This window comes from Eurosta solidaginis, chromosome 3 (genome assembly GCF_040869045.1).
Source record: "Eurosta solidaginis isolate ZX-2024a chromosome 3, ASM4086904v1, whole genome shotgun sequence".
In the NCBI taxonomy this organism is placed as follows: domain Eukaryota; kingdom Metazoa; phylum Arthropoda; class Insecta; order Diptera; family Tephritidae; genus Eurosta; species Eurosta solidaginis.
The window spans coordinates 63,597,044-63,609,788 of record NC_090321.1 but is presented as its reverse complement, the minus strand read 5'-3'; the positions used below and the strand labels follow the sequence as shown (position 1 = coordinate 63,609,788).

General features: G+C 35.7%; 1 protein-coding gene across 11 annotated transcripts in view; it reads right to left on the bottom strand.

Annotated features, from left to right (window-relative positions):
• sm (smooth) overlaps positions 1–12,745 on the bottom strand; it is a 625,429-nt gene that overhangs the window by 42,878 nt on the left and 569,806 nt on the right. For 7 of the 11 annotated variants that reach the window (XM_067772005.1, XM_067772006.1, XM_067772004.1 and 4 more), the window contains 2 exons: positions 6,209–6,429; positions 1,265–1,378 (listed from right to left, as the gene is read on the bottom strand). In XM_067772005.1, the coding sequence (XP_067628106.1) occupies positions 1,265–1,378; positions 6,209–6,429 (335 nt within the window). The remainder of the gene's footprint in view (positions 1–1,264; positions 1,379–6,208; positions 6,430–12,745) is intronic. The other 4 variants (XM_067772010.1, XM_067772013.1, XM_067772009.1 and 1 more) reach the window with 3 other exon arrangements.

Sequence of the window (12,745 nt, the reverse complement as noted above, 5' to 3'; positions counted from 1 at the left end):
TCGTGCTGTCGAAGGCGGCTTTAAAGTCGACGAAGAGGTGATGTGTGTCGATTCTCTTTTCACGGGTTTTTTTCCAAGATTTGGCGCATTGTGAAAATTTGGTCGATGGTAGATTTATCAGGTCTGAAGCCGCAATGAAAAGGTCCAATCAGGGGGTTCACGGTGGGCTTCAATCTTTCGCACAATACGCTTGAAAGGACCTTATATGCGATATTAAGAAGGCTGATTCCACGATAGTTGGTGCATTTTGCACAATCCCTCTTCTTGTGGGCTTGGCAAAGAACACTTAGATTCCAATCGTCGGGCATGTAACATATTTTACCATATTTTACGAAAAACCTGCTGCATGCGCCTTACCAACTCCTCGCCGCCGTACATGAATAGCTCCGCAGGCAATCCATCAGCGCCCACCGCCTCGTTGTTTTTCAATCTGGTTATTGCTGTTCTAACTTCGCCATAATCGGACAGGGGGATATATTTTCCTACATTTAGGAGAGCAGAGAAGTGTTCCCTCCATAATCCAAGCACTCTCTGGACATCAGTTACAAGATCGCCGTTTTCGTTCCTACAGGAGTTTGCCCCGGTTTTAAAACCTTTCCGTCTGTCGCCGTATTTTTTGGTAAAATTTTCGAACGTTAGCAGAAGGTTTCAAATAAGCGGAACATACTAAAACTCGTTACAATATATTACTGTCTTTGGATCATTGTGGGTTTATCTCCGGACTATTTCTCGATTGTGCGCGCTATAATGTCGGGATCTTTTTGCAACTGTTTCAAGATTATTTTCTGGCCTGTCTCGGAAATCGAATCATATCGGGGTATATCGCAATAATATAGTGTTATATTTTTTTCGTGTGGACTGGGCTGCGGGTAGAGGCTATTTAATTATACTAGTTCCTCTTAAGAATCTATTAATTAAAATTTTTTACACAAAAATTTATTACTTCTGTTTTATTTTATAGAACTCACTCGCGCAGTAGATGAGTGATACACGATGATATGATTTTTGATTATTACACTTGCATGTTTTTTTTTTGTGTATCCTTTGTAGAGATTTTAAGAAAGTTCAATTCAACGCAACCACTTTTTTTTTATAAATTTGTATTCATTAGCAGTATAAAAAGTTAATACGTATAATAATTTATTTATATATAAAGGAAAATATAATTAATCGCTGTGGTCACAAGCATATTTGTATGCTTATTACATACATATGTAAATACCTATCTTATACAATATACAACAACAACAATAAAAAAACTTACCCTTGCAACATTGCCGTATAAGCAGACCAAATTGAATAATTTATCTGTATTCGATGTGTCGTGATCCAAGCCATAAACCATCATGACAGCACCCTGGAGAGAAGGTATAATTTCCTAAAGTTAAAAAAATTTATAAAAATCTATATAATAAACTACAAACGGCCAACGGGTTTATTTTTATTTAATTATTGTTATTTTGTGAAATTCATTCAACAACAGTTATGCAGAGAAAAAACAATTAAAAAAGAGTATGAGTTAAGTTTTTTTTATGTAGTAAAAATATATGAAGAGCAATACATGTGAGAATGTCAATATGTCAGCATGAAGTTTATGAATTTATTTACGTGTTGGTCTTACTGATTATAAATATATATACATTTAGATATGTAACAAGTAAAGGGATTCACCAAATTGAGCAAAATGACTTGCAGACTAGGAAAATTCTTGGCGAGCAATTAGATAATGATAAGTTTTTACTAGAAACTCGGTAGAAGGCCCTGTCTCACCGTACCCATAGGCGAACAAAGAATAACTCTCCGACATTACCACCGGGGGAGAAAAAGGACGTGTCGAACAGTACACATAGGGGTACAAGGAGGACGCGTCGACAGTACCCGTAAGGGTAAGGGAGAGCAAAAACAAATATTTGTTCGACAATAGCCGTAAGGGTATAAAGAGTACCCATCCAACCAATATAAAGAGAACAAAACTGGCTATTGTCGCATAATCTTTTGCGACTCATCCCGACTAATCGCATTTTATGCAAGGATTGTATGTATGTACTTAAATATTTTCAACAGGAATAAGGTAGTTAAAAATATCGCCATTCAAGCTGATACACAGAAAGAAATTACGCTAGCAAATTCAACAAATCGGGTTTGTTGTCCTTACATGAACAATCATGCGATAAACTTAAGCGGATTATGGTTGTTTCAACCGTGTTTTATGTCAAACGAACAAGTTTGTTTACTAATTTCAACAGATGAGAAACTGTTGCTCTCAAGTTAACAATATTCTGTAAAAATTATGGATTCTCTTTAAATTTAACTTATTTCTCTGTTAAAACAACTGATTTGAATGGTCATTGTAGCAGCACACAACTGTCATTAGTATAACGCAACAGTTAATTTTAAAGTGAAATTTACGCTCAAGGCTCTGACTATTTTGTTCGTATGATGATGGTGCCACACAGAAATGTCTGTAATATCAACAGCTTTCACTGTTATTTGAAACAAAAAATAACACTTTCAGTCCTTTTCTTCTTGTGGCGATAAAGACAATTCCTAAAGGTTTTGTAGTATTTTATAAGTTGGTCGTTCTTTGTTGGTTATTGATCCGGTAAGCTCCGGAAAACAGCACGACCACGGTGCTGGTCCAATCATCTCGTGAACTATTTGTAATGAGCCGCTGAATCTTCTAACTCATCCAATCCACTCCGTTCGTTAGGTTGAAAATAAGGTTGGAAAAATAATAAATTGCGCTGGAAACTCTTTAATAATTGTAAACAGAACAGAGTTATGATACATATAATGAACATTGTTTTTGTTGATTTGGCTGTTGAAACGGCCAACTCAGAATCAATAATTTGAGCAAAGTTGATTCCAGAGTTATTTGCGACGGATAAAAATTTATAGAAATTTCGGTTGAATTGACCCGTAAATCGGTTGATTATACCAGCTTTTTTCTTTCAGTGTAAGATTCTATTCGAAGTTCGCATAAGCAATTTTGATCACCAAAAATTTCTACATAGGTTGGAAAGGGTATGTTTACAAGATCGTTGCATTTTTGGCACTTTTGGCATTTGTCAATTTTGAAAATCTCCAGTGTGCTCCAGCATAGTTTTAGTTTATTTTTCAAATGTATTTCGCACGTGCTTTGTTTTTCTGATTTTTTGTCCGGTTAACAGGCAGTTTGTTCAAGTTTGTGAATACCCTTAATATGTGTTAATTAAATGAACTACGCAGTGTTTGTTTTTACAATACAAATATTATGTGTAAAAAGCCAGCCGGTGGGCGAAAGTATGCGCATGGCCTTATATATTAATACAGTCACTTATAAAGAAATAGGACAGCGAATTTAAAATATTTTCTTAACAACAAAAAAATTATAGGTTGTAAAATAATTGTTTTTGTTTTATCGGTCTATTGATAAAGAATTCAACGTTCGATTCCAGCTCAAGGCCAGAACAATAATTTTTTTAATGATAATTATTGTTTTTTATTTTTGAATTTTTCTATAATTGAAAAATTGTATTGAGTTTTTAGAATAGTTTGTCTTAATGGGAAATAAATTTGTATAAAAGTTTAAAACCACGCAATGATTTTTTTTTTGATTTTCCTTATTTTTCCATTAAAATTTAATAGTTTTATAAGAACTTGGTAAATTTTGGCTTTGATTAATTTGAAATGCTGGGTAAACTGTTTGGCCTCTATTCATCCATAAAATTCAGCACTAAAATTCCCCATTTTTTTAGTTTTAATTTTATTTATTTTTTCATTTTTCTTCATTACGTTTCATCCCGATCATTAAAAATAAATTTTATAAAAAAAAATTTATAAACTTATATTAAAACATGTAAGGAAGGCTAAGTTCGGGTGTAACCGAACATTACATACTCAGCTGAGAGCTATGGAGACAAAATAAGGGAAAATCACCATGTAGGAAAATGAACAGAGGGTAACCCTGGAATGTGTTTGTATGACATGCATATCAAATGGAAGGTATTAAAAAGTATTTTAAGAAGTAGTGGGCCATAGTTCTATAGGTGGACGCCATTTAGGGATATCTCCATAAAGGGGGTTAATCAGTATTTTAAAAGGGGGTGGGCCTTAGTTCTATAGGTGGAACTCCTTTTCGAGATACCGCCATAAAGGTGGACCAGAGGTGACTCTAGAATGCGTTTGTACGATATGGGTATCAAATTAAAGGTACTAATGAGGGGTTTAAAAGGGGGTGGTGTTAGTTATATATATGAAGGCGTTTTCGAGATATCTACCAAAATGTGGACCAGGGTGATCCAGAACATCATATGTCGGGTACCGCTAGTTTATTTATATATGTAATACCACGTACAGTATTCCTGCCAAGATTCCAAGGGCTTTTAATTTCGCCCTGCAGAACTTTTTCATTTTCTTCTACTTAATATGGTAGGTGTCACACCCATTTTACAAAGTTTTTTCTAAACTTATATTTTGCGTCAATAAACCAATCCAATTACCATGTTTCATCTCTTTTTTCATATTTGGAACAGAGTTATGGCATTTTTTTCATTTTTCGTAATTTTCGATATCGGAAAAGTGGGCGTGGTCATAGTCGGATTTCGGCCATATTTTATACCAAGATAAAGTGACTACAGATAAGTACGTGAACTAAGTTAAGTTAAGCTATATCGTTTTTTGCGCAAGTTATCGTGTTAACGGCCGAGCGGAAGGACAGACGGCCGACTGTGTATAAAAACTGGGCATGGCTTCAACCGATTTTGCCCATTTTCACAGAAAACCGTCATAGAATCTATGTCCCTACCAAATTTCACAAGGATTGGTAAACTTTTGTTCGACTTACGGCATTAAAAGTATTCTAGACGAATTAAATGAAAAAGGGCGGAGTTACGCCCGTTTTGAAATTTTCTTTTATCTTTGTATTTTGTTGCACCATATCATTACTGGAGTCGAATGTTGACATAATTTACTTTTATACTGTAAAGATATTAAATTTTTTGTTAAAATTTGACTTAAAAAAATTTTTTTTTTAAAAGTGGGCGTGTTCGTCATCCGATTTCGCTAATTTTTATTTAGCACACATATAGTAATAGGAGTAACGTGCCTACCAAATTTCATCATGATATCTTCAACGACTGCCAAATTACAGCTTGCAAAACTTTTAAATTATATTCTTTTAAAAGTGGGCGGTGCCACGCCCATTGCCCAAAATTTTTCTAATTTTCTATTTTGCAACATAAGGTCAAAGCACCTACCAAGTTTCATCGCTTTATCCGTCTTTGGTAATGAATTATCGCACTTTTTCGGTTTTTCGAAATTTTCGATATCGAAAGTGGGCGTGGTTGTAGTCCGATTTCGTTCATTTTAAATAGCGATCTGAGATGAGCGCCCAGGAACCTACATGCCAAATTTCATCAAGATACCTCAAAATTTACTCAAGTTATCATGTTTACAGGCGGACGGACATGGCTAAATGAATTTCTGTTTTTCATCCAGATCATTTTGATATATAGAAGGCGAACAAAGTTAATATACTCTGTGAGCTCTGCTCAGCTGAGTATAAAATTTATAGTTTGAGCAAATTGGAAAACAAAAAAATTTTATTTCTTACAAAAAAAAAAAAAATTATTTCTGGACGGAAAGATAAGAAAAAAAGTAATAGGATTTTGGCAAGTCTTTGATTTTGTTGATTTAAAATGCTGTTTAAATTTTTCAATTCGCACGGAAAACTCAGTTTAAAAAGAATTTGACGAGCATATCAGGGAACTCAGTCAACCACGAAAACGCCTCTAAAATCCCTAAGACGGTGGAAGCTTCGTACAGATATAAAAATTGTTGTTACGATTATATTAAGTCACTTCCGACTTTGAGTTTGAGTTGTAGGGAAAATCTAATTTTAATCACAGTTATAAGTTTTTTTAAATATGCTTAGAAAAAGTGTTTAAAATAATATTTTACCCTGTTTATCATAAATAATTGTATTAAAATTTCAAACATCTGCCACTTTACACCCCTCTTCCATAGTACTGCAAATTTCGTCAGTTCATGTAAGACACTGCGTATACGCAACTTTCTGACAAAATCAGCAGCGAATTGGCTGGGCTTTAATAATAACATTAAGAAATACATATAAAAATGTGTATAGTATAGTGGAAAGCAATAACAAATATATGTATGTTAATGCTGTAATATATGTATGTACATATGTAAATAAGCGACAACTCACCTGTGCTTGTGCCTGTGTAGCAAATGCCACCGGTGCAGTGCGTCCCGGCACCACAGCTGGCTCTTTCATTAGTCCGGTCGTATGTATAGTTGCGCCCTTCCAATTCTCTGGTGTGGTGGGATGGAATTCTGTTGCGCCAAATTGTGTAAAAGCAGCACCAGGTCCCAGCAGTGGTGGTTCTTTAAATTGACAAAAATTGGTTGGTGTGGATATGAGGCCAACTACGCACATAATTTTGTTTTTGTTTTTTTTGTTTATGTATATTTTGTATTTGTTTGTTTTTTTTGAAATTTGAATATTTTAAAAATTTTTTAATTGAACAAAATGTATAATGTTAATATATTTTTATATAAAAAATGTTGGTTATTTAAGCAAGCATTAATTGTGGTGTTTTTTTTTTACGTTGAATATTCGTTCATGCAAAATAAATAAATGTTGTGTGGTTTGGTTTTAAAATAATTTGATGTTTTAACGGTGTTTTTAAATTTTTGTGTTTGTTTTATTTTGTTTATGCATTGGTTTGGGAGTTATTATTTTGTTGTTCGTTTATTTGTTTGTTGTATATGATGCAGGTGGCAAATCAACATTTCCAAAAGAAGACACATCGAAAAAAAAAAAACACAAATGAGAAAGAAAAGAACAAAGAAACAAAAAAGTAATGTTAAATGATTTTCGATTTGAAGTGGTCAATTAAATAAGAAATAAATGTTTATGTATATACAGCTGCGAATACAAAAATAGCAGTAAAAAATAGTAAAAATTTGTTATTTATTTTCCATTTAACACGATTATGTTAGCTGCACTTGATGTTTGAATATATGATTACCTCTTTTATACCTAATTAAAAAAAATAAATAAAAAATGTTACGTATACCCGTATATATTTGCATGTAATTGGTTGACTAAAAAAAATTCAATGAATTGCAATGATCGAATCGCATCTCAAAATCATTTTCGAAAAAGTCGAAGGGTCGAGTGGTGGTTTTGGTGCGCAAAGAACCATTATGGTCATGAGTTATCACGACTTTCAAGTCCCCTCCTGGACTCTAGGTAATGTTTTGGGAGGGCAGCAAGATAGAGAGATTCATTCCCTATTAAGTTGGGGGAATTGGGCTTAGAATATTGTTGCAGCACACCTGCCGTTGGGAAAGTACTATCAGCTGTAGAACATCCACAACTTCTGGGTGTAACGTTCGTACATATTCTCTGCTTCACTACACATGCATCAGCGAGTGCATTTATAGTAAGTAAATACGCAACAAAATCCTAAAGTTGCTTGCTGTCAGAACTTGGAAAGAAGATAAATAAATACTGCTAAATCAGTTGGCCGGCCGATCTTGTGCAAAGCATCTCCGATATGTTCTCCTAATCTACACTAGCCTCTTTGAAGCAAGTTGCAGGCTTATTAAAACTAGCACTCAGAATTGCCATTGGATGTCTTCATATGACGCCTAAGCATTATTTTCATAGCGAGGTGGCAGTTATACAGGGCAGCGCCTACTAAATTGTTAACATGCTGGGATGCCCCAGCGGTAGACTGCTTGATACAGCTCAGTGGACCTCATTATTCAAACAGTATTTTCAGTCATCGCAGAAAAAGAACGCACATGATGTTTGTTCTCCTTTTGGACACCTACCATCTATTTAACTGGAACAACCTTCCAACTATAATTTCTTTATGATTCAACTCTATTTGAACTGCTTGTTTCTTTGGACTTCCGTAAAAGCTTTGATGAAAATTATTCAAGTAAACGGACCGATTGAGAGGGGGCGAAGACATTTTACGACAACAACAACAATATGAGGGACTGACTGGAAAAAGCTGTGTTGGCGCTTATAAGGTATCCTTGCAAGATTACCTAGAAAATTCATAAGAGCGCTGCTCTGGACAATTCATCTGAATCAGTAAGATATCGCGTGCATTTGGGAAAATAAGTGTCTTTAGAATTAATTTAATTTAAAATTTTTTTTGAAAACGTTTTTGAGATGGGTATGCATAGATTCAGTAACAGAATTCATTGAAGTTATTTCTAAAATTAATGAAAATGAATAAAAGAAAGAAATAATTGACACAAATTTTTAAATAATTGTTACTGCTATTTTGCGTATTCGCGACTGTATATAAATATGTATGTATATTGTTTATAAGTAATATATGTATGGCTATATATTTCTATGAATGGAACCAGAGCTGGACGAAAAGGTTTACGTTTACATTAATCATTAATCATTCGAGTCACAACTAAGATCACAGTAGACATTATTTCGAAAAAAAGAATGATATGACGATTACTATAATTGTGATCACAAGTACTTTAATTACTGAACACAACAGTCGCGATATATGTAACAAAATTAATTGTGAAATATCGCCCAGCTCTGCGTGAAACATGCATATACATATACTTAAAAATTGAAAACAAGAGAAATGATTGGCTTAGTTTAAAATAAAAAAGTAAGGTGCATTTGGGAAAAATCTTGAAAGTTAATATAATGTTCATTCCTTTAATTGCATGCAAAAATATATGATAATTACATAATTTTAGAAGAATTTGTTTGATGTACCGCAGCGAACAGAAAAATAGCAATGTAAATTTATATAAAATTTCGTTACTCAAATTCTCCTCTTTTTCTAAATGCTGAGAAAATAATTCGATTAATGAACAACGAACTATGAAAACCAATCTCAAAAATGTTTTCGAAAAAAATGGAAAATTCGAGAAAACTTCGAGTTTTTATTTGGAGTTCGCTGAATTTTTATGAGTATACAGTTTAGTAGCCCAATTTTTTTAGACTAACAAAGTACAAGTTATGAGTCTCTCGAAATTCGCATTGATTTTTGAAAATTTTTTTTCCTAAGGGTGTTTACGATTTTTCTCCATACAAAAGCAACTTTTTTATATGAAAAAAAGACTGAAACCGCCTTTCCGAAATTTTTTTTGAAAAAGTGCCATCTCAAATCCTTCGTGGTAACATAAAACTCTCAGTAGTTAAAATACGCAATTTGTGCGAATACTTCGCATAGCAATATTTTGAATTGGTGGCAAGGCTATAATAATTAAAATCACAAACAATAGATATCTGTAAAAAAGATGGAGAATCAACTGAGAAACAAAATGTATCTTTCATCTGAAATAATTTTCAAACAAAATTCAAGCAGGATTTTAAATAAGAACACCCTGCAGATAAAAAGTCATTGAAAAAATATAATAAGTTCTTAGGTAAAACTCTCAGGCTATTTATCTATGAAAGCATACTTTTAGGATGAACATAATTTAAGGTAGAGCATTTCTATCACTCTATATTGACCTTCGTTGAGAGCCTTGAGCGTTTAGGTCATATAAAGATATGGAACGGTTAAGCCGGCGGTTGAGCAGACAAAAGGACCGACGTGGCGTCACTAGAGTATCTCAATGTTTATGTTTAATTGCGAATCGATACGGGCTCAGGTTTTCTACCGGAACATAACTGTTACACAGGCCGACAGAATGAAAAAAATCCAGGCCTATAAATGCGTCGTTGCTTTTATGAATCTGAATATCGCGGCCCTCTGAATCTGAATATCGAAAAAGATTTTTTAAATTGGTACTGGTTTTCGAGATGTTATTACAAAAAACAAGTTTTTCGGCTGCATTCAATGCGTGTGCATACTACGTTATTGATTGCGGCAAACAAAAGCAATATTTGTGGCATACTTTTAGGCATACTTTTTTATATTATGTTTGGAGATGCACAGCAGACGTAATTTTCGATATAATTCTTTTTAACTGAAACGCTTTGTTTTAGTAGTATATTATGATTCTGTTTCGCACATGCACGATTTGCGGAAGCCGCCTACTTTCAGACATTATGCGAGTAACGTGACTAAAAGTAGAGTTTAAGTTTGCAAAAAATTCATACGGAGAAAATATAGGAAACCCAGCACACCTTATAAGCTAATATTTCACGTTTGAAAAGGGCAGTCCAAGAAAGAAAAAGGAGTTCTAAAGGAAGAAAGTTGCACTTTCCAAATAACTGAAATTAAAAGAAAATTTCGTGATGAAGAAAACCGACAGTTTGGCACTCCTAGGATGGTTATCTCGAAAACCAGAACCAATTTACACAATCTGGTATCGTATTCAGATATAGTAGGTATCAACTAGCTATAGGCTAATTTTTGTGTGTAAAATTTGGCCAACTATGCTTTTTTCAAGTGGAGTATACTTTCAGGCGCTGCGCAGCTTACCTACATATGATATGAGCTTTACGTTGTAGTCAATGATCAGAAATCAACTAGCATTTCTGCAACATCTTGGTGCCTCTGCCAAAATAAAAATTGAGAGCAACGAAAGTAAAGATTTACCTCCCGTAATGCCTCAAAAGTGCGGTCCCCATGCTTTTAAGTTTTTTTTTACCTTTACATTAAGTCGCTTTCATGTTTGTCCCCTCATTTCCATATGAATTTTTGATCCACGGAAGTCTGTTTCGGTAACTTCCCGTTGAGCTAGACATTTGATACTTAGAACATAGTTCAGATCTGAGAGACATTACAATGCAAGTGAAAAAAAAATCCGCTTGGTGGCACACGGATCGAGATATACAGAGAATTTATTTAAAATGGAAGTATTGCGATCGACTTTTAACTAACTTCTCGTTGATCCAGAGACTTGAACTTAACACATAGTTTGCGAGTCGATGGCACTACAATTCGTGGAAAACAAAATGCCGCCAAGTGGCAGACGAATCGAGATAAACGAAAATCCCTGAAAAAACGCAGGGAATCTTGCAATCGATTTTTGAGTAACCTCCCGATAAGCTAGAGACTTGAAACTTGGGCCGTAAGTCAGAACCCGGTGACAATGCAATATTTTATCAACAAAATTTCGCTAGGTGGCGCATGCATCGAGACATTAGGACAATTAATTTTAATTTGGGAATTTTTCAATCCATTTTTAACTAACTTTCCGGTTACCTAGAGACTTGTAACTTAGCATATAGTTCGAGACCCGGTGACGATACAATTTGTAGAAAGCGAAGCTCGGCTAGACGGCATGCCAAAAGATCCTCCTGGCGAGATTTCTGTAGCAGCATGGAAACAGTGTCTGAAGGGAGTAGACTCAGGAAAGTACTTTCAAGATCGGCTAATACGGTCCCAGGATGCTTGCAAGGCCTGATGGTTCGTGGGCCGAAACTGAGGAGGAAACCCTGGATCTACTGCTGAATACACACTTTAAAGGTGCAACTAGGAACGAACTAGGGGATACACAAAGCTTGATACAAGCAACAGTGCAACCTATACTGCACAACCTAATTACAAGAGATAAGATATCTTGGGCCATCCAATCTTTTGAACCATTCAAAACTTCAGGGCCGGACGGAGTTACGCCTATACAACTCCAACAATCACTGGAATGCAGCACTAGCTGGCTATATGCTATAATAGGAGGTGTCGTGGCACTAAACCACATCCCACGCATATGGAAAATATCTAAAGTGGTATTTATTCCCAAGGCAGGCAAAGCATGCCACGCGAAGCCTTAGGACTTCAGACCAATCAGTCTATCTTCGTTTCAACTAAAGGTGATGGAGAGGCTGATGGAAACATATATCAGGGAGTCAGTGAATGACCAACTCTCTGAAGCACAACACGCCTATATGAAGGGTAAATCAACGGAAACGACATTGCACGAAATTACATCGTGCATAGAGAAATAGTTCTCCTTCAAGGAATACTGCCTGGCAGCCTTCCTAGACATAGAAGGAGCGTTCAATAACATTAAACCCGACTCAATCATTAAGGTACTGACTGATCTCGGCATCGAATCTCAGCTGGTGGGTCTTGTGCACCAATTGCTGCTATGCAAGTTAGTACAGGCGGAACTTGCAGGGGTATCGGTGAGCAGGTTCGTCAGAAGGGAAACTCCCCAAGGTGGTCCTATCCCCTCTGCTGTGGGTCTTGGCGGGGAATCAGCTGCTAAGGGACCTGGAGGAGGGGAGGGGCTGTAAAGCTATAGCATATGCTGACGACCTTGCCTTGGTGATAAGTGGGAAATTTCCACAAACTCTCTGCGATATGATGCAGGTGGAATTAAAAGGATCGAAGCATGGGCCGTTGATAATGGTCTGGGCGTGAATCCAAATAAAACAGAGCTGGTGCTCTTTACGAGGAGGTATAAGATACCACGTCTCTCAACTCCAGTACTGGCAAACACAGTGCTTAAGTTAAGTGAGTCCGTCAACTATCTAGGGCTCACACTTGATAAGAAATTGAACTCGACACAAAACACCACGGAACGTGTCCGTAAGGCAACAGTTGCCCTCTACACAAGTAAAGGGGCAATTGGACGGATATGGGGTATGTCCCCTATGATAGTACATTGGATATACACGGGCATAGTTAGCCAATATTGCTATACGGGGTGGCAGTATAGTCGCCCGCCCTGAATAAATCCTCGACGGTTCTTGCTCTTCAAAAGGTGCAAAGATCTGCACTACTATGCATAAGCGGAGCCATCCGCACAACGCCAACGGAGGCTATGAATGTAATACTGAACCTAC